This window comes from Ammospiza caudacuta, chromosome 26, assembly GCF_027887145.1.
Source record: "Ammospiza caudacuta isolate bAmmCau1 chromosome 26, bAmmCau1.pri, whole genome shotgun sequence".
Taxonomy (NCBI): domain Eukaryota; kingdom Metazoa; phylum Chordata; class Aves; order Passeriformes; family Passerellidae; genus Ammospiza; species Ammospiza caudacuta.
The window spans coordinates 4,428,679-4,449,295 of NC_080618.1; the positions used below are offsets into that span (position 1 = coordinate 4,428,679).

The following is a 20,617-nucleotide window of genomic DNA, read 5'->3' on the forward strand; positions in this document are numbered from 1 at the left end:
TGGGAGAACATCGGTCTGGCAGTGTGGGCTCTTCCCGAGCCTCGGGGTGGGCACAGGGGCACCTTGGGGGGCACCTCGGGGTGGGAGATGGGGACAGCAGAACCCCCCAGCGCCACCTCAGCGGAGCCAGGGGGCTGAAAGCAGAGCCAGGCACATTCCTGGGGGGGGGGGGGGGGGGAAAGGGGGGCACAAAGCCCAGAGACCCCCTCAGCCGAACTGTGCCCACCATGGGGCAGGGGCTGGTTCGAGTCCCCCCAGCCCCTTCCCCCTGTGCCAGGCAGGTTCGATGCCCCCATCTCCATTTCCCCATGCCAGGCAGGTTGGAGCCCCCCAGCTCCCTGTGCCAGGCAAGTTTGTGCCCCCCCAGCTCCCCATGCCAGGCAGGTTCAACGTCCCCAGCCCCATCCATGCCAGGCAGGTTCGATGCCCCCATCTCCCCATGCCAGGCAGGTTCAATCCCCCCCATTCCCCCGTGCCAGGCGGGTTGGAGCCCCCCAATCCCCAACCCGTGCCAGGCAGGTTCGACCCCACCTTCTCCCTGTGCCAGGCGGGTTCAATCCCCCCCAATCCCACCAGGATTGAGGTGGGAGGCGCAGATTTGGGGGGCGCAAGTTTTGGGGGGCACAGATTTGAGGGGCTGGAGGAGGAGCTGTGGGGGGAACCCCAATAAAAACCGGCTGGGGAGCCCTGAAGCGATTCCATGGCGCAACACGGACGGAGCTGTCCCGAGGAGGAGGAGGAGGAGGAGGGCTCAGAAGAGGAAGGCTTTCTTCTTCAGCTCGTTGCGCTTCCACAGCGCCAGCTTGCCAAACTCCTCCGGCGACATCTCGAACACCTTGAGGAAATCCTCGGGGGACAGGTGGCGCTGCAGGGGAGGGGACAGAGGTTGGTGACACGGATAAGAGATGGTGACACGGACAGGGGTCGGTGACACGGATAGAGGATGGTGACACGGACAGGGGACGGTGACACCAATAGAGGATGGTGACACGGACAGAGGTTGGTGAGATGGACAGGGGACGGTGACACCAATAGAGGTTGGTGACACAGACAGGGGATGGTGACACCAATAGAGGATGGTGACACGGACAGGGGACAGTGACACCAATAGAGATTGGTGACACAGACAGGGGACGGTGACACAGACAGGGGACGGTGACACAGATAGAGCATGGTGACACGGATAGGGGACGGTGACACGGACAGTGGTTGGTGACACCAATAGAGCTTGATGACACGGACAGGGGACGGTGGCACAGGTAGAGGATGGTGACACGGACACGGGATGGTGACACACCCAGAGGATGGTGACACGGACCGGGGACGGTGACACTAATGGAAGATGGTGACACAGACAGGGAATGGTGACATAGATAGAGGATGGTGACACGGACAGGGGACGGTGACACCAATAGAGATTGGTGACACAGACAGGGGACGGTGACACGGATAGGGGACAGTGACACGGATAGGGGACAGTGACATGGACAGAGGTTGGTGACATAATAGAGGTTGGTGACATGGACGGGGGACGGTGACACAACTGGAGGATGGTGACACAGAGGATGGTGACACGGACAGGGGATGGTGGCACAGATAGAGGATGGTGACACAGACACGGGATGGTGACACACCCAGAGGATGGTGACACCAATGGAAGATGGTGACACAGACAGGGAATGGTGACATGGATAGAGGTTGGTGACATGGACAGGGGATGGTGGCACCAATAGAGGATGGTGACACGGACACGGGATAGTGACCCGGAGAGGGGACGGTGACACGGACATTGGATAGTGACACAGATAGAGAATGGTGACACGGACAGGGGATGGTGACACCAATAGAGGATGGTGACACAGACAGGGGATGGTGACACGGACAGGGGATGGTGACACGGACAGGGGACGGTCACATGGATAGGAGTTGGTGACACGGACAGGGGATGGTGACACGGACATTGGATAGTGACACAGATAGAGCATGGTGTCACGGACAGGGGATGGTGACACAACTGGAGGATGGTGACACAGATAGAGGGCAGTGACACACCCGGAGGATGGTGACACAGATAGAGAATGGTGACACGGACAGGAGTTGGTGACACGGACAGGGGACAGTGACACCCCCAGAGCCCCCCCGAGGGTGACAGTGACACAGCCCCACCTCCAGCCTGGTCCTGTCCACGCCGGGCGGGAGCTTCACTCGGCCTCGGTTCGTCACCATCAGCATCTCGTAGGGGTAAATCTGGAAAAACGGGGAGAGAAACGGGGGATTCGGGTTTCCAAACGAGCTGTGGGGCTGATAAAACCGGCGCTGGGAGGTAAAAAAACAATGGGAAGGATTCCGCTGATTGAGGAATGGAAAAAGAGATATTTGCTTTTACAAATAAACTGATTTTTTACAAGTAAACTGATTTTCGTTTTGCTGAGAAATGAAACTGGATATTGAAAGATGAAAGAAACAATGGGGGAAAACCCTAAATTCCATAAGAATTAAAAATGAAAAGGGAGGGTTATACATTAGAGGGGAATCTTTGGGATCAGGTGTTCTGGGAAGCCTGAACCTCTCAAGTACCTCAGAAATGGGGGAAAACCCCTAAATTCCATAAGAATTAAAAATGAAAAGGCAGGGTTATACATTAGAGGGGAATATTTGGGATCAGGTATATCGGGGAGTCTGAACCTCTCAAGTACCCCAGAAACGGGGAAAGAGAGAAGGGAAATGTGGCTGGAAATCGGGATAAAAAGGGAGGCTGCTCCTCCAAAACTTGGAGAGACCCCAGGGGATGCCCCATGGCCTCTGCCTTGATTGGAATAAAGTCAAAGGACTCCTCTGTCTCCTTTTTGGACACAAACCTCTGGTGTCTGGGGATTCATTTTCCTAACAGGGAGGACACAGGGCTGTGAGAGCCTCCCCTGACCCCATCCAAGCCCCCCCAGCTCCATCCAAATCCCATCTAAACCCCATCCAAGCCCCCCCAGCCCCATCCAAACGCCCCAAAGCCCCATCCAAGGCCCCCAACCCCATCCAAGTCCCCCCAGCCCCCTCTAAGCCCCTCCTAGTCCCATCCAAGCCCCATCCAAGGCAAGCCCCCAACCCCATCCAAGCCCCTACCAATGCCCCCAACCCCATTTAAGCCCCCCCAGCCCCCCTCACCTTCTGCTCCAGCATGCTGGGCAGGGAGTTCCCTCTGTCCATCCGTCCCCGCTGGCCGTTCTGGGGGGGCAAACCTGAGGTCAGCCCGGCCCCCGCCCCAATTCCCCGCTCTTGAAGCCCGGGTGAGGAGCTCCAGGTCCCTCCCCCCTGCAGGGACCGTCCCGAGGTGGCCCCGGTGTCCCCTCCCCGCCCCCGTCACCGTTCCTGTGTCTCCGTGTCCGTGTCCAGGTGAGCTCTTACCTGCAGGGCTGCACAGAGAGAGGAGGGGGCTCAGCCCGGGGACCCCAACATTCTGCTGTGCCCCCCGCATCCTACTGAGCTCGGGCTTGTGGCACCCTGCCGGTCCCTGAGACACCCCCACATCTCCAGGGACACACCCACACCTCCCAGGACATGCCAGCATCCCTCAGGACACCCCCACATTCCCAGGACACCCCCACACCTCCAGGACATCCCTCTAGGACACCCCCACATCTCCCAGAGCACACTCACATTCTTGGGGACATTCCCAGGGACATCTCCAGGGACACCCTCAGATCCCCAGGACTCCCCCAGGACACCCCCAGACTCCCAGGATCACCCACACATCACCAGGGACATCCCCAGGACACCCCAACACCCCCAGGATACCCGCAGATCTCCGGGACACCCCCACATCTCCCAGAGCACACCCACATTCCTGGGGACACTCCCAAAACACCCCCACATCACCAGGGATACCCCCACATCACCAGGACACCCCCACATCCCCAAGAACATCCCCACATCACCAGGGACATCCCCAGGACACCCCCACATTCCGGGGGACATTCCCTGGGACACCCCCCGATCCCCAGGACACCCCCACCCTACCCGGGATCACCCCCACATCTCCAGGGCACTCCCACACTCCCAGGGACACCCCCCCACATCCCCAAAACATCCCCACATCTCTGCAGGACGTTCCAGCATCCACAGGACACCCCCACATCTTCCAGAGCACCCCCACATTCCTGGGAACATCACCTTGGACACCCCCACAGTCCCAGGATCACCCCCACATCCCCAAGGACGCCCCCAGACCCGCAGGGACACCTCCACATTTCCTAAAACACCCCCACATCACCAGGGACACCCCTACAGCCCCAGGACACCCCCACATCACCAAGGACACCCTCAGACCCCCAAGGACATCCCCACATTCCCAGGGACACCCCCAGAATACCTCCACACCCCCAGGACACCCCCACACCCCCAGGGACACCCCCAGAATACCTCCACACCCCCAGGGACACACCCACATTCCCAGGGACACACCCACATTCCCAGGGACACACCCAGAATACCTCCACACCCCCAGGACACCCCCAGGGACACACCCACATTCCCAAGGACACCCCCACATCTCCAGGGACACCCCAGGATCACCCCCACACCCCCAGGGACACACCCACATTCCCAGGGACACCCCCGGATCACCCCCAGGACACCCCCAGTCCCTGCCCCTCACCAGGGCTCCCCTTCTCGCTCCCCGCCGAGCCGAACTCTGCTGACTGCAGCTGTGGGGGACAGGGACAGACACAGGGACAGGGTCGCAGGGGTGACCCCAACCCCTGAGCAGCCTGGGGTGACCCCAGCAGTGTTGGGGGGGGGACAGGTGACAGTCGCTTACCCGGGTGAGGGTGCTCCGGCCGGAGGCGGGGAGGGAGGAGCTCTTGGAGCTCGTGTGGAGGGCTGGGAGAGAGGCAGAGGGAGAGTCAGGGACATTTGGGGACAGGTAGGGACCTTTGGGGATATTTAGGGACAGGCAGGGACAGGAAGGGACTTTTGGGGACAGTCAGGCATGGGTAGGGATGGGCCGAGACTGCCAGGGACCTTTGGGGACATTTAGGGACAGGCAGGGACCACCAGGAATGGGCAGAGACCATCAGGGACCACCAAAGATGGGCAGAGACTTGTAGGGACCTTTAGGGACAGGCAGGGATGGGTAGGGACCATCAGGGACAGGCAGGGACTGGCAGGGACATTTAGGGACAGGCAGGGATGGGTAGGGACCATCAGGGACAGGCAGGGACTGGCAGGGACATTTAGGGACCATCAGGGACAGGCAGGGACTGGCAGGGACCTTTAGGGACAGGCAGGGATGGGCAGAGAAGGATGGGGACATTTAGGAATTGGCAGGGACAGGCAGGAATCTTTAGGGACCTTTAGGGATGGGCAGGGACAGGCAGAAACCTGTAGGGACAGGCAGAGACCATCAGGGATGGGCAGGGACATTTAGGGACAGGGAGGGACCACCAGGGACGGGCAGGGAGCTTTAGGAACATTGAGGGCCAGGCAGGGGTGGGCAGAGACCATCAGGGGAGGGCTGGGACTTTTAGGAACCTTTAGGGACAGGCAGGGGTAATCAGGGACGGGCAGGGATGAAGGCAGGGATTTGTGAGGTGCAGGTGGGGTTTGGAAGGTACAGGCGGGATTTGGGGTGCAGGCACCCAGAAATGAGGAGGGAAAGGGCCGGGGTTCAGAACCATCCCACTCACACGTGTGGAAAGGCGTCCGGTCCGGCAGCGAGCGGGTTTTCCTCCGGATCGGGAGCGACTTCTCCATCTCCTCCTTCAGGATCAGCTTCCCGAGGTTGGAGGTGACCTGGGAACCGAGGAACCTCATTGGGATCGGTGCCATCACCCCCAGCCCCCTAAAACTGCCACCAAGGGACCCCCATTGGCATCAGTGCCATTGTCCCCAGTCCCCCAAAGCTGCCACCAAGGGACCCCCATTGGGATCGGTGCCAGCATCCGCAGCCCCTCAGAGCTGCCACCAAGGATTGAATTAATTTTAATTTATTTTAAATTTATTTTAATTTAATTTATTTTTATTTCATTTTTATCCCAACTCCTGTTGGGATTGGTGCCAGTGTCCCCCCAAAGCTGCCACCAAGGGACCTCTGTTGGGATTGGTGCCATCACTCCCAGAGGTGCCACCAAGGGACCTCTGTTGGGATTGGTGCCATCACTCCCAGAGGTGCCACCAAGGGACCTCTGTTGGGATGGGTGCCATCACCCCCAGCCCCTCAGAGGTGCCACCAAGGATTGAATTAATTTAAATTTATTTTTAATTTAATTTAATTTATTTTTATCCCAACCCCTGTTGGGATTGGTGCCATCACTCCCAGCCCCTCAGAGGTGCCACCAAGGGACCTCGTTGGGATCAGTGCCAGTGTCCCCTCAGAGGTGCCACCAAAGGACCCCAACTGGGATCAGTGCCAGCTCTCCCAGTCCCCAGAGGTGCCACCAAGGGATCCCCATTGGGACATCCAATGCCAGCGCCCTCAGCCTCCCAAAGATGCCACCAAGGAACACCCATTGGGATTGGTGCCATCATCCCCAGCCCCCCAAAGATGCCACCAAGGGACACCCATTGGGATCGGTCCCATCACCCCCAGCCCCTCAGAGGTGCCACCCAGCCCTGACCTTGCTCAGCTCCTGCCTCTGGAGCTCCCGCAGGTTCTTCATCTCCTCGGTCAGATCCTCATCCTCCTCCTCGCCTCTCTTGGACGCCATCCGCCTCCTCCACTCCGTCTCTGCGGGAAAAGGGACAAAGGGACATTCCAGCCATTCCCACCCCACCTGGGGTCTCCGGGAGGGAAGAGCCCCCTGGTGCCACCTACCCACGACGGCCAGCGAGGGGGGGCAGGGCCAGTAGTCGGTCTCGATCTTGGCGGGCTGGTTGGGGTCTGGGGGCTGCGCCGCCGGGAATTTGGAGGATTCGATGATCAGGTCCTCGATGAGATGCTTCCCGTGGTGGGCGCTGGAATGGTGGTCTGGGGGCACAGCGGGGGTGAGGGGGCGTTCCTGGGGTGCCCCATCCCATGGGATGGACCCCCTGCCCTCCCCACACTCACCTTTCTGCCGGTAGATCGGGGGCTTCTTGTAAATGTTGAGCTCTGTGGTGTCGGTCTCTGGGGGGAAAGGGAGGTTTGGGGTTGGGAGTGGGAACTCGTGGGGTTGGGAATTTATGGGATTGGGAATGGGAATTTGTGGGGTTGGGAGTGGGAGTTCAAGGGATTGGAAGTGGGAATTTGTGTGGTTGGGAATGGGAGTTCAAGGGATTGGAAGTGGGAATTTATGGGATTGGGAATTCATGGGATTGGGAGCGGGAATTTTTAATGGGATTGGGAACTCATGGGATTGGGAATTTATTGGGTTGGGATTGGGAGCTCATGGGGTTGGGAATGGGAATTCATGGCATTGTTATTGGAAACTCTGGGGTTAGGATTGGGAACCCATGGGGTTGGGAATGGGAGTTCATGAGATTGGGAACTCATGGGAATGGGAGTTCATGGGGTTGGGATTGGGAACTCTGGGGTTGGGACTGGGAGCTCATGGGGTTTGGAAGGGGAATTTACGGGGTTGGGAATGGGAACTCATGGGAATGGGAGTGGGAATTTACGGGATTGGGAATGGGAGTTCATGAGATTGGGAGCTCATGGGGTTGAGAATGGGAGCTCATGGGGCAGGGAATGGGAGTTCATGGAATTGGGAATGGGAATTTATGGGGTTGGGAATGGGAGCTCAGGGAATTGGGAGCTCATGGGGTTGGGAACACACGGAATTGGGAGTGGAAGCTGATAGGGTTGGGAGTGGGAGTTCTTGGAGTTGGGAATGGGAACTCATGGGCTTGGGAGTAGGAATTTATGAGGTGGGGAATGGGAGCTCATGGGATTGGGAATGGGAATTTACGGGTTTGGGAACACATGGGATTGGGAATGAGAACTCATGAGGCTGGGAACGGGAACTCACAGGGTTGGGAGTGGGAGTTGGTGGGGTTGGGAATGGGAACTCATGCGATTAGGAATGGGAGTTTATGGGGCTGGGAACACACGGGGTTGGGAATGGGAGGTGATGGGATTGGCAGGAGGCTCCAGGGCAGCCTGGCTGGCCCGGGCAGTGCCGGGGTCCCGTTTGGGGTGCCGGGGCGGTTCCGTTACCGGGGCGGTGGAAGTGCTGGACGCTGCTGCGGGTGGGCGCGGGGCCCTGGCGCGAGGGGGGCAGCGGGGTGCTGCTGGGGGGGCGGCTCTCCAGCCACTCCCGGATCACCTGCGGGAAACGGGATCGGGGTCAGAGACCCCCCCCAGGTCAGCGCCACCCCCTCATCCCACAGCAGGGCCAGCACTCACCTCTGGAGACGGAGGAGGAGACATGGATTTGGGAGACAGGGAGCGCTGCAGAAGGCAAGGATTGAAGTAATTTTAATTTATTTTTAATTTATTTTAATTAATTTTTAGATTAATTACAAAATATAAAAATAATATTATTAATATAATATCATACAATATAATTAAATGTAATATAGTGTAACATTATACATTATATTATTATTTATATTATGATTTATTGTGCAATATAACACATTATATTATAATTTATTTTTATAAATTATACAATGTATTATAATGTATTATAATATAATAGTATATATAATAAAATGTAATGTAATATAATACATTACATTTTAATTAATTTTATTAATTATTTTAATTTATTTTTAATAATTATAAAATATAAAAATAATATGATTAATAGAATATAATGTAATGTAATAGAATATAATGTAATGTGATAAAATGGAATGGAATACAATGTAATATAATGTAATATAATGTATATTATATACTGAATTAATATAGTATTAAATATATTAAATATTATAATTATCAAGCATTATTTTATTTATAATAAAATCTTCTTTATTGCTAATTTCTTTTTAAATTTTATTTTATTTTTTATTAATTTTATTTTAATTATTTTCAATATAATTTTTAATTATTTTTAATTACTTTTAATGAATTTCACGGTTTTAACTGAATCTCAACAACTTTAACAACCTTCACGAGCTGTCACAAATTATAATGACTTTTAATCAACTTCAGCTATTTTTCTGCTGGAATTTTTTCCTATCATTCTAGAATTCTAATCCATCACGTTGATTCTTCTTTCCAGGTGGGATTTATCCAAAAAACCCCTGGAAATTCCCGCTCACCTCCCGGCTGCGGGGCAGCTCCACGTGCTCCATCAGCGAGTAGGTGAAGTGGGGCTCGTAGATCATCAGGTCGGGGCGTTCAATGTCCAGGATGGCTTTGTCCTTGGGGATGGCAGCCAGGTCCTTGTAGCCCAGGACCTCGTTGTCCATTTTGGCCTGGAAGGAAAAGAAAATGCCTTTATTTGTGGTGCAGAAGGGAATTTTGGGAAATTGCGGGAATTTTTTGTAAGGTACTTGGAGCTCATGGGATCAGGAGCTCACGGGATTGTGAATAACGGGATTGTAGCCCAGAACCTCATCGTCCATTTTGGCCTGGAATGAAGGGAAAATGCCTTCATTCGGGGTGCAGAAAGGAGATTTTGGGAAATTTTGGGAATTTTTTGTAAGGTACTTGGAGCTCAATGGGGTTGGGAATGGATACTCATGAGATTGGGAGCTCACGGGATTGTGAATAATGGGATTGTAGCCCCGAACCTCGTTGTCCATTTTGGCCTGGAAAGAAGGGAAAACACCTTGATTTGGGGGGCAGAAGTGAATTTTTGGGAAATTTAGGGAGTTTTTTATAAGGTCCTTGTACCCCAGGACCTCGTTGTCCATTTTGGCCTGGAATGAAGGGAAAATGTCATTTGGGGTGCAGAAGGGAATTTTTGGGATTTTTTTACAAGGTCCTTCTACCCCAGGACCTCATTGTCCATTTTGGGAATTTTTGGGAAATTTAGGCAATTTTTAAAGGGGTCCTTGTAGCCGACGACCTCAATGTCCATTTTGGTCTGGAATGAAGAGAAAATGCCTTCATTTGAGGTGGAGAAAGGAATTTTTGGGATTTTTTTTTACAAGGTCTTTGTAGCCCAGGACCTAATTGACCATTTTGGGAATTTTTGGGAAATTTAGGGAATTCTTTATAAGGTCCTTGTACTCCAAGACCTCGTTGTCCATTTTGGCCTGGAAGGAAAAGAAAACGCCTTCATTTGGTGTGCAGAAGGGAATTTTTGGGGAATTTTAGGGAATTTTTTACAAGGTCCTTGGAAGCTCATGGGATTGGGAAACATGGGATTGTAGCCCAGGACCTCATGGTCCATTTTGGGAATTTTTGGGAAATTTAGGGAATTTTTGGGAAATTTAGGGAATTCTTTATAAGGTCCTTGTACTCCAAGACCTTGTTGTCCATTTTGGCCTGGAATGAAGGGAAAACGCCTTCATTTGGGGTTCAGAAGGGAATTTTGGGGAGTTTTTTTACAAGGTCTTTGTAGCCCAGGACCTCGTTGTCCATTTTGGCCTGGAAGGAAAAGAAAACGCCTTCATTTGGGGTGGAGAAGTGAATTTTTGGGGAATTTAGGGAATTTTTTACAAGGCCTTTGTAGCCCAGGACTTCATTGTCCATTTTGGCCTGGGAGGAAGGGAAAACACCTTCATTTGGGGTGCAGAAGGGAATTTTTGGGAATTTTTTACAAGGTCCTTCTACTCCAGGACCTCATTGGCTATTTTGGGAATTTCAGGCAATTTTTAAAGGGATCCTTGTACCCCGGGACCTTGTTGTCACGTTGGCCTGGAATGAAAAGACAACATCTTCATTTGGGGTGCAGAAGGGAATTTTTTGGGAAATTCAGGTAATTTTTTACGAGGTCCTTGGGAGCTCATGGCATTGGCAATCACGGAATTGTTGCCCAGCACCTCGTTGTCCATTTTGGCCTGGAATGAAAAGAAACCACCTCGATTTGGAGCGCAGAAGGGAATTTTTTGGGGGAAATTCAGGATTCGCACCTTCCAAGGCCACGCTGGGGGGAATGGGGATGGTTTTGGGGGGTCCCATCCCGACCTCCTCGGGGATTTAGGGGTGAGGTGGGGAGCTGGGAACGGCTCCTTACCACGATGCTGGAGGGAGAGCCGGGAACGCTGGATCCGCGGGAAGAGCAGACGCTCCCAGGGGAGGTCAGAGGCTGCTGGATGGAAAATGGGGAGGGGGCTCAGCCCAGGAAGGGGCTCAGGGGGGTTTGGGGACACCCCTGTGTCAGAATTCGGGGCATCTGTCTGTCCTTGCTCAAACCCCTGCCAGGGGGCTCAGAGACCCCCACACAGAGCCTAAGGCCCCTGTGATTTTGATTTTAACCCATGGGAAAAAAAAATTACCAACCTTATTGAAGACCTGCAAGCCATGAAAGTTTAAGGGGAATGAGAGTGAATTTATCATGGGGTGAAAAAATGGATTTTTGGGGTTTTTAGAATGGGGGCTCAGAGATCTTGGCACAGAGCTCAAGACCTCTGTGCCTTTGATTTAGCCCTTGAAAAACAAAATAATTACCAAGAATTACAAGTCAAAAGAGTTTAAGTAGAATAATTGTTAGTTGTCATGGGGTGAAAAATTTGATTTTTTGGGGGTTTTGAGAATGGGGCCTCAGAGACCCTGGCACAGATCTCAAGAGACCTGACATTTTGATTTTAACCCATGGAAAAAAAAAATTACCAATTTTATATGAAGACCTGCAAGCCATGAAAGTTTAAGTGGAATGAGAGTGAATTTATCATGGGGTGAAAAAATTGATTTTTTGAGGTTTTTAGAATGGGGGCTCAGGGATCTTGGCACAGAGCCCAAGACCCCTGTGCCTTTGATTTAGCCCTTGGAAAAAAATAAATTACCAAGAATTACAAGTCAAAAGAGTCAAAAGAAGAAACAATTACAAAGAATTACAAGTAGAATGATAGTTTATCACAGGGTGGAAAATAGATTTTTTGGGGTTTTTAGAATGGGGGCTCAGAGACCCTGGCACAGAGCTCAAGAGACCTGAGATTTTGATTTTAACCCATGGAAAAAAAATTACCAACCTTAGATGAGGATCTGCAAGGCACAAAAGTCTAAGTAGAATAATAATTAGTTTGTCATGGGGTGAAAATTTTGATTTTTTGGGGTTTTTAGAATGGGGGCTCAGAGACCCTGGCACAGAGCTCAAGACACCTCAGATTTTGATTTTAACCCATGGAAAAAATTACCAACTTTAGATGAAGACCTGCAAGCCACAAATGTCTAAGCAGAATAATAATTAGTTTGTCATGGGGTGAAAATTTTGATTTTTGGGGGTTTTTAGAATGGAGGTTGAGGGGGCAAGATGGAGGAATCTGGGCATGTCCAGCCTTTCTCCTTCTTCTTCTTCTTGGCCTCCATCTCCTGCTGTGATGGTGGCACTCACAGGTTGGTTTAGAGTAGGAGCTCACTGTCTAACACAGGTGATAGGTATTGGGAAATAATTGTTAATATTGTACACGTAGTTTTTAGTATAAAAAGATAACCGAGGGTGTGAGAGTGCTTCTGTCTGTCCTGCTGAATAAAACTTGGCTGGACAGAGGAAGGATTTTATAGATAAAATACACTAAGCGACATTGAGAATGAAGATAGAAGAGTTCTGACTCCTTTTTTGACTGCTGGGGTGGGAAAAGAGACTTTAACACATCTGGGGGTCACTGTGGGAAGGGGAGAACCCGATCCCCCCGTGCCCACGTGTCGCAGACATCTTTTATGGAAAATCCTTTCCTTAGGATTTTTCCTCCTGAGAAGCTGAGAGAGCTCAGGAACAAAATGCAAACATTGATTACCTGCTGCTGTGGAATGCAACAGGGGCATCTGTGATTGGCCTCATGTGGTTGTTTCTAATTAACGGCCAATCACAGTCAGCTGGCTCAGACTCTCTGTCCCAGCCACAAACCTTTGTTATCATTTTTTCCTATTCTATTCTTAGCCAGCCTTCTGATGAAATCCTTTCCTCTATTCTTTTAGTATAGTTTTAATGTAATATATACCATAAAATAATCAATCAAGCCTTCTGAAGCACGGAGTCAGACCCTCGTCCCTCCCCTCATCCTCAGACCCCTGTGAGCGCCGTCACACCCCAGACCCCTGAGGGTGGGCATTTCTGGTGGCACGGGCAGGGAGGGACAGCAGGGAGGTGACAGCGCTCGGCCAGGACGCGCTGCCGCTAGATGGGGCTGCCAGGCTGGGCTGGAGAGGAGGAGGAGGAGGAGGAGGAGGAAGGCAGAGCCCTGCTCGCAGCAGCCCAGGTCTGCCCCTGCCTTTGGTACCAGCCCCGTGTGCGTGCGGGGCACCCCATTAAACAGCACCCTGCCAGCACCCCCCGCACCTCCAGCACCCGGCCAGGACCCCCAGCACCCTCCCAGACCCCCAATGCCCTTTATTGAACCCCCAGAACCTTCTCTGGACCCCCAGCATCTCCAGCACCCTCCCAGACCCCAACACCTTTCCTGGACCCCCAACGCCCTTTATTGAACCCCCAGAACCTTCTCTGGACCCCCAGCACCTTCAGCACCCTCCCAGACCCCCAACACCTTTCCTGGACCCCCAGAACCTTCTCTTGAACCCCCCAGAACCTTCTCTGGACCCCCAGCACCCTCCCAGACCCTGCCCAGGCCCCAAACATCCTTCCCCGGACCTCCAAAACCTTCTCTGTACCCCCAACACCCTGCCGGAACCCACAGCACCTTCTGAGACCCCAGCACCTTTCCTGTACCCCCAACACCTTTTATTGGACCCCCAGAACCCCGTTCTGCATTCCCAGCACTTTTCCCACGCCCCCAGCACTTTCTCTGTACCCCCAAAATCCTTTCTTGCACCCCCAGAAGCTTTCTGGGACCTCCAGAACCTTCTCTGGTGCCCCAGGCACCCCGTTCTCTACCCCAGCACCTTCCCTAGACCCCCAACACTCTTTATTGAACCCCCAGAACCTTCTCTAGACCCCCAGCACCCTCCCAGACCCCAGCACTTTTCCCGAACCCCCAACACCCTTTCCTGGAGCCCCAAAAGCTTCTCTGTACCCCCCCCCCAACACCCTGGCAGGACCCACAGCACCTTCCCAGACCCAGCACTTTTCCCGGACACCCCAACACCTTTTATTGGACCCCCAATACCCTGCCTGCACCCCCAGCACCCCGTTCTGCACTCTCAGAACTCTCCCACACCCCCAGCGCTTTCTCTGTACCCCCAATATCCTTTCACGGACCCCCAGAAGCTTTCTGGGACCTCCAGAACCTTCTCTGGTGCCCCAGGCACCCCGTTCTCTGCCCCAGCACCTTGTTTGGTAGCCCAACACCTTTCCTGAAGCCCAGAACCTTCACTGGACCCCCAGAACCCTGTTCTGAACCCCCAGACCGACCCTCCTTGGGCCCCAGAACCCGCCTTGGACCCCCCTAAGATCTTCCCAGTCCCCCAAGACCCTCCCTGGACCCCCAGAGCGCTGTTCAGGACCCCCTTTACCCTCCTTGGAACCCCAAGACCTTTCTTGGACCCCCAAGACCCTCCCTGTACCCCCAAGACCCTCCTTGGACCCCAAACATCCTCCTGGGACCCCCAAGACCCTTCCCGGACGCCCCAGAACCCTGTTCTGGACCCCCAAGATCTTCCCAGCGCCCCTTTATCCTCCCTGTACCCCCAAACCCCCCCGTACCTTCTGCAGCCTTTCCATTCAGCCGCGGGCTGGGGCTGGGTCAGTCACAGGCGCCTGTGGGCACAGAGGGCACCGGGCACTGCCAGGGTGGGCACAGAGGGCACGGGGCACTGCCAGGGTGGGCACAGAGACCTCCAGGGGTTTGGGCACTGCCAGGGTGGGCACAGAGGGCACGGGGCACTGCCAGGGTGGGCACAGAGACCTCCAGGGGTTTGGGCACTGCTAGGGTGGGCACAGAGGGCACGGGGCACTGCCAGGGTGGGCACAGAGGGCATGGGGCTTTGGGTACTGCCAGGGTGGGCACAGAGGGCACGGGGCTTTGGGCACTGCCATGGTGGGCACAGAGGGCACGGGGCACTGCCAGGGTGGGCACAGAGGGCACCGGGCACTGCCAGGGTGGGCACAGAGACCTCCAGGGGTTTGGGCACTGCCAGGGTGGGCACAGAGGGCACGGGGCACTGCCAGGGTGGGCACAGAGGGCACCGGGCACTGCCAGGGTGGGCACAGAGCCCCGCGGGGTTTTGGGCACTGCCAGGGTAGGCACAGAGGGCACGGGGCACTGCCAGGGTGGGCACAGAGACCTCCAGGGGTTTGGGCACTGCCAGGGTGGGCACAGAGGGCACCGGGCACTGCCAGGGTGGGCACAGAGACCTCCAGGGGTTTGGGCACTGCCAGGGTGGGCACAGAGGGCACAGGGCTTTGGGCACTGCCAGAGTGGGCACAGAGGGCACCGGGCACTGCCAGGGTGGGCACAGAGACCTCCAGGGGTTTTGGGCACTGCCAGGGTAGGCACAGAGGGCACGGGGCACTGCCAAGGTGGGCACAGAGGGCACGGGACAGTGCCGGCACAGAGGGCACAGGACAGTGCCAGGGTGAGCACAGAGGGCACGGGGCTTTGGGCACTGCCAGGGTGGGCACAGAGGGCACGGGGCACTGCCAGGGTGGGCACAGAGACCTCCAGGGGTTTTGGGCACTGCCAGGGTAGGCACAGAGGGCACGGGGCACTGCCAAGGTGGGCACAGATGGCACGGGACAGTGCCGGCACAGAGGGCACAGGACAGTGCCAGGGTGAGCACAGAGGGCACGGGGCTTTGGGCACTGCCAGGGTGGGCACAGAGGGCACGGGGCTTTGGGCACTGCCAGGGTGGGCACAGAGGGGTTTTGGGTACTGCCAGGGTGGGCACAGAGGGCACGGGGCACTGCCAGGGTGGGCACAGAGGGCACGGGGCACTGCCAGGGTGGGCACAGAGCCCCGCGGGGTTTTGGGCACTGCCAGGGTGGGCACAGAGACCCCCGGGCTGGAGGTCCCACATCCCACCACCCTCCTGGCACGGGCTGGGCACTGCAGGACCCACAGCAGGCACGGGGGTGGCACATCCCCGGTGACAAATGAGGGTGGCACATCCCCACAGCGGGCACGGGGGTGGCACGATGACAGCACAGGGGTGGCACAGCCCCAGTGCCAAACGAGGGTGGCACGGCCCCAGTGCTGGCAGCAGGACAGGCCTGCCAGGAGGTGCCACTGTCCCCCAGGAAGGGCACAGGGGAAGAACAAGGAGGGGACAGGAAGGGGAACAAGTGAGGGGCAGGGAGGGGACAGGGACAAGTAGGGGACACCAAGGGACAGGCAGGGCATGGGTAAGGGACAGGGAGGGGACAGGGGACAGGCAGGGCACAGGTGAGGGAAGAGGAGGGGACAGGGAGGGGACAGGGAGGGGGACAGGGACAGGCAGGGGACACCAAGGGACAGGCAGGGCATAGGTAAGGGACAGGTGAGGGACAGGAGGGGAACAGTGAAGGGAGAGGACAGGTGAGGGACAGGCAGGGGACAAGCAGGGACAGGCAGGGGATAGGGAGGGTACAGGCAGGGACAGGCAGGGCAGAGGCAGGACAGTGACAAGGGACAGTGACAGGCAGGGCACAGTGACAGGCAGGGCAGAGGCAGGGGACAGTGACAGGAGGGGACCCCGCACTCACCGCTGCCTCCGTGGCTCCGCATCCCCCTGGGCGCTGGGGCTCGGCCGTTCCCTCTGCGGGGAGAGCACAGCGGTGCCGCTGAGCGGGGCCAGCCCTGCCCCTGTCCCCACGCTGTCCCCGTGCCCGCCGCGTGTCCCTGCCCGCCCGTGCTGACCGTGTCGCCCTTTTGTCCCTCGTGCGGCCTCCAGAACCCTCCCCGGGCACGGGACGGGCCCGGCCGCGCCGCGGGGCCACAAAGGCGCTCACAAAGGGGAAAATTCCCCATTCTCCGCCAAATTCTCCTTTCGGGAGGGACGGAGTTGGAAGCAGCTCGTGCGACAGTGACAGCGACAGCAGCCCGGGCAGGGCACGGGGGTGGCACCGCCTTTGGGGACACCAAGCCCGCTGTCCCCAAGCGCAGATCGCGGGGATGGAGCGGGAGCATCCCCGGGCTGCCGGAGCCCTCCCTGGGGACCCCCCACCACAAAGACCCCCCAGACCCGCCCCGGAATGGGATTTAAGGCGCTGACCCCATCCCCAGCCCCGGGATCGGTGGCATGGGCAGTGCCCGTGCGGCACAAGGGCGGCATTGTCCGCTTGGGCACGGCCCTGAGCTCACAATTTCCAGCGCCGCACGGAGCCAGGCTCGCCCCCCGCCCCCGGTGGCGCTGCGGGGACACCGGAGGGACGCGGCGACACCGGAGGGACGCGGGGACGGCGAGGGGATGGAGGCGATGGCGGAGAACGAAAAGGAAAACAAACCCGATTCGGGCGTGCGGAGAGACGCCACAAAACTGGCGACAGGTGCCAGGCCCGCAGTGCCACCTCGGCCACCACTGTGCCCCCCCCCGTGTCCCCAGAGCGCGGGGACAGCTTATCAGGAGCGGGCAGGAGCCACCGCCCCGCGTTCCCCATGGCAACGAGCGCCGATGGAACCGCGCCCGGCCCGAGATAAGCGCGGCTGTTTTGGGATTTTCCCGGCCAGGAGGGCTCGGGGGAGCGGGGACAGGAGGGGGGGGACACAAGCAGCGTGTCCCCCCCTGTCAGGGAGACGCTGAGGGGACCGAAAGGAGCCGGGCAGGGCGCGTGGGAAGGGAGAGAGGGAGGAAGGAAGGATGGATGGACGGACGGACGGACAGGACACGTGCGGGCGGGGCTCACAGCGATGGAGGGGCGCCGGTGCCCCCCCCGGGAGCGGAGCCGGGGCTGCGCTGCCGCGGGAAGAGCTCGGTTCCCTCCTCCCCACCCCGAGGAAATCCGGATTTGACTTTTCGCAGCCGCCAAAGCCATCAGCGCCCGGCGCCGCGCCAGGAGCCAGGCCCTGAGAACCCCCAGGGGACCCCCGGCCTTCCTCCATCCTCCTCCATCCTCACCCCGCCGAGTGTCACCGAGCGCCCGAATTGCGGCGCGGCTCTCGCGGCTCGCAGCCAGCAGCGACACGGGGGGGGGACATTCGGGGTCACAAGTTCCCTGAACAGACGGATCCCGCCCGCCCTGAACGGTGTCCGGCGCTTCCCAGCCCGGCCCAGCCCTCCTCATCCTCCTCCTCCTCCTCCCAGCAAAGCTCCAAACAAACAGCGCAGCGAGGCCCGGAGCATCCTCCGCGCTCACCGGGGAAACTGAGGCACGGCCACACGCGGGGCCCCAGCGGCAACCTGAGCGCGACAGCGACAGCGGCTCCGCGCCCCGCCGGTGTCCGGTTCCTCCCTTGTCCTGTTTCTGTCCCCGCTGTCGCCGGCCATCGCTGCCGTGTCACTGCCCCGCCACCTCGGTGGCCTCCAAAGCCACCAAATGCCACCAGCTGCCACCCCCGGGCGTTTTTCCATCCGTGCCTCAGTTTCCCCGCACGGATGGGGAGGGGAGGGGAAAGGGATGGGGGGGGGGGGTATCAACAGCCCGCCCACCCCATCCCGGAGCGGATGGAGATGAAGGAGGAATTTCCACCTCCTCGTTTCCTCCCATCCGCGGAATCTGGGCCAGCGCAGCTTCCCCCGACCCTGCCCTGCAGGTTTAAAGAGGGGGGAGACGCGGCCCGAACCCCAAAATCCTCGGGGATGATGGGGGGGGATCCTTGCTCGGCCCCCCTGTCCCGATGGCCACCCCACAGCCCCGCTCGGGGCCGCGCCTCACGTGGCTCCTAATCCGGGATTAGAGTGGGATTAGCCTGCTCATCCCGCACGCGGAGGGACCCGCTGGGGATGTGTGAGGAGGCCGCGCCCTCCGCGCCTCCCCCTGAGGCTTTGGGGGAGCCCCCGCACCCCAAAAAACCCCCCCAGGATCTGCCAACCCTTGGCTCTGCACGCCCAGCGTTGGGTACCCCGGGACTGGGGGGTCTGGGGTCACCCGGGGGCGGTCACACCTGACAGGACATCCAGGAGGGGCCCGGGGGTCCCAAAGTGGCCCTGGAACGACCCCAGCCTGGCACCCAGAGCCAGGAGCTGAACCCCCCCCAGAGAAAGCTCCATCCACGGCCAAGAGATTAGGGGGGACGCCCCAAATTCTGCCCCTAAATCCCCTCCCGATGCTCCGTGGGGTGGGGAAATGGGAATTTATTCTGCCCCGAAACCCAGCCCCGATGCTCCTCTAAATGGGAATTTATTCTGCCCCTAAATCCCCCCACGATGCTCCGTGGCAGGGGGGAAATGAGAATTTATTTTGCCTCTAAATCACCCCGCGATGCTCCATGGTGGTGCAGAAATTGGAATTTATTCTGCCCCTAAATCCACCCCCGATGCTCCACTAAATGGGAATTTATTCTGCCCCTAAATTCCCCCACAATGCTCTGTGGGGTGGGGAAAAGGGAATTTATTCTGCCCCTAAATCCCTCGCTAATGCTCCACTAAATGGGAATTTGGCCCCTCCGGGCTCTGCCAGGGGGGTTGGGGCACCCCAAAATTCCGCGTCCACCACGGCCAAGGAGCATCAAACCCTTCATGGATTTGGGGGGTTCCCCCCCAGCAGCAGCGCTGAGACCCCACAAATTCCCAATTTCCCTGCTCAGGTGGGGCTGGGCGGCCCCGGCCTCGTCCCTTGGCGATGTCCCCGGGGAGGGGACACGGGGGTGGCCCGGGGGGGCTCAGGGAGGGGTCCCCGCGTTCCTCCCCCCAGCGATGGGGACAAGGTGGGGACAAAACGTGTGTGTGGGGGGGAAAAAGCGACGGGAAAACGGAGAGCGGCCACCACCACCCGGCTCCCCCGGCACCCTCCGTGTCCCCACAGCGTCCCCAGCGTGTCCCCGTCCCCGCCGAGCCGCTCACTCACCCGAGGCCGCGCTCACCGCATCCCTGCGGGCCGATGCTCGCACCCAGCCCCCGACCGCGCGTGGGCTCCCGCGGGGGCTGCGGCGCATCCAGAGCCGTGAGAGCGGCGGAACGGGCGGGAGAACGGCGGAACGAGCCTATCACCCCCCGGCAGCCCGGCCCCGCCGCCGATAACCGCGCGGGGCGTGCGGGGGAGGCTGCGTGGGACGTGGGAGGGTGCGGGAGTGCGCGGCTGCCCGGGGAGGGGGTGGCGGTGGCCGCGTGGGTGCCGCGCTCGCCTCTCCCCGGCTCGCTGCTGGCTCAGTCCCTTTCCCAGCAAGAGGAGAATTAGCCGGCATCATGACGAAGCAGTATTGGCCGCCGCTCCTCCCGCTTTCCCCGGCACAAAGAGGGAGGAAAACAGCGATAACCCGGCCTGGCAGGGGAATAACCCAGCCCTGGCACCCCCCGGCCCCCGCTGGGCACGGGGCGCGGCCGCCCCCGCTCCTCCTGCAGGGATTTTGGGGGGATTTGGGCACCCCCAGCACCGCACGGGGCTGCGGCAGCGTGGGGAGGGAGGGGGGGGGGGACGGAACCTCCCCCTCGACCCAGGATGGGTCTGGGGGCGCTGCGCCCACCCCTGGCTGACCAGGGAGGGGAAATCCAGCGGGAATTTCCATCCGCGGCACCGGCGCAGGTTGGGCGGCGCTGGGGATCTGCCACAACCCAGCGCCCCCAAAACCCCAATTTCCCCCAAACCCTGGGGGTCGCGGTTCTAGGCAGGGCAGGGCAGGGCAG

The 20,617-nt window shown here is 57.8% G+C and overlaps 1 protein-coding gene across 8 annotated transcripts; it reads right to left on the minus strand.

The window, feature by feature from the left end:
• Positions 1-437: 437 nt before the first annotated feature.
• On the minus strand, positions 438-20,025 carry DMTN (dematin actin binding protein). 8 transcript variants are annotated; one of them, XM_058820105.1, is made up of 17 exons: positions 19,842-19,878; positions 16,602-16,654; positions 14,625-14,678; positions 11,043-11,114; positions 10,707-10,866; positions 9,178-9,333; positions 8,315-8,359; positions 8,126-8,234; positions 7,040-7,096; positions 6,806-6,958; positions 6,609-6,718; positions 5,679-5,784; positions 4,811-4,872; positions 4,649-4,697; positions 3,160-3,219; positions 2,167-2,247; positions 438-865 (listed from the first exon to the last, which is right to left on the minus strand). In XM_058820105.1, the coding sequence occupies exons 6-17, from the start codon at positions 9,325-9,327 to the stop codon at positions 453-455; spliced, it is 1,395 nt and encodes a 464-aa protein (XP_058676088.1). In that variant the 5' UTR covers positions 9,328-9,333; positions 10,707-10,866; positions 11,043-11,114; positions 14,625-14,678; positions 16,602-16,654; positions 19,842-19,878; the 3' UTR covers positions 438-452. The 8 variants fall into 8 exon arrangements, with proteins under 8 accessions (XP_058676088.1, XP_058676085.1, XP_058676082.1 ...); XM_058820107.1 differs by lacking the exon at positions 10,707-10,866 and adding an exon at positions 3,400-3,407 and having other exon boundaries at positions 513-865; positions 11,043-11,117; positions 19,842-20,025; XM_058820102.1 differs by lacking the exon at positions 10,707-10,866 and having other exon boundaries at positions 19,842-20,025.
• Between the last annotated feature and the right edge of the window lie 592 nt (positions 20,026-20,617).

Coding starts and splice junctions, on each gene's coding strand:
- DMTN (XM_058820099.1), bottom strand. Junction 9,334..11,042: donor GCTCTCCCTCCAGCATCGTG/GTAAGGAGCCGT, acceptor TTTTCCTTCCAG/GCCAAAATGGACAACGAGGT. Junction 3,220..4,648: donor GAGCGAGAAGGGGAGCCCTG/GTGAGGGGCAGG, acceptor TTGCCCCCCCAG/AACGGCCAGCGGGGACGGAT.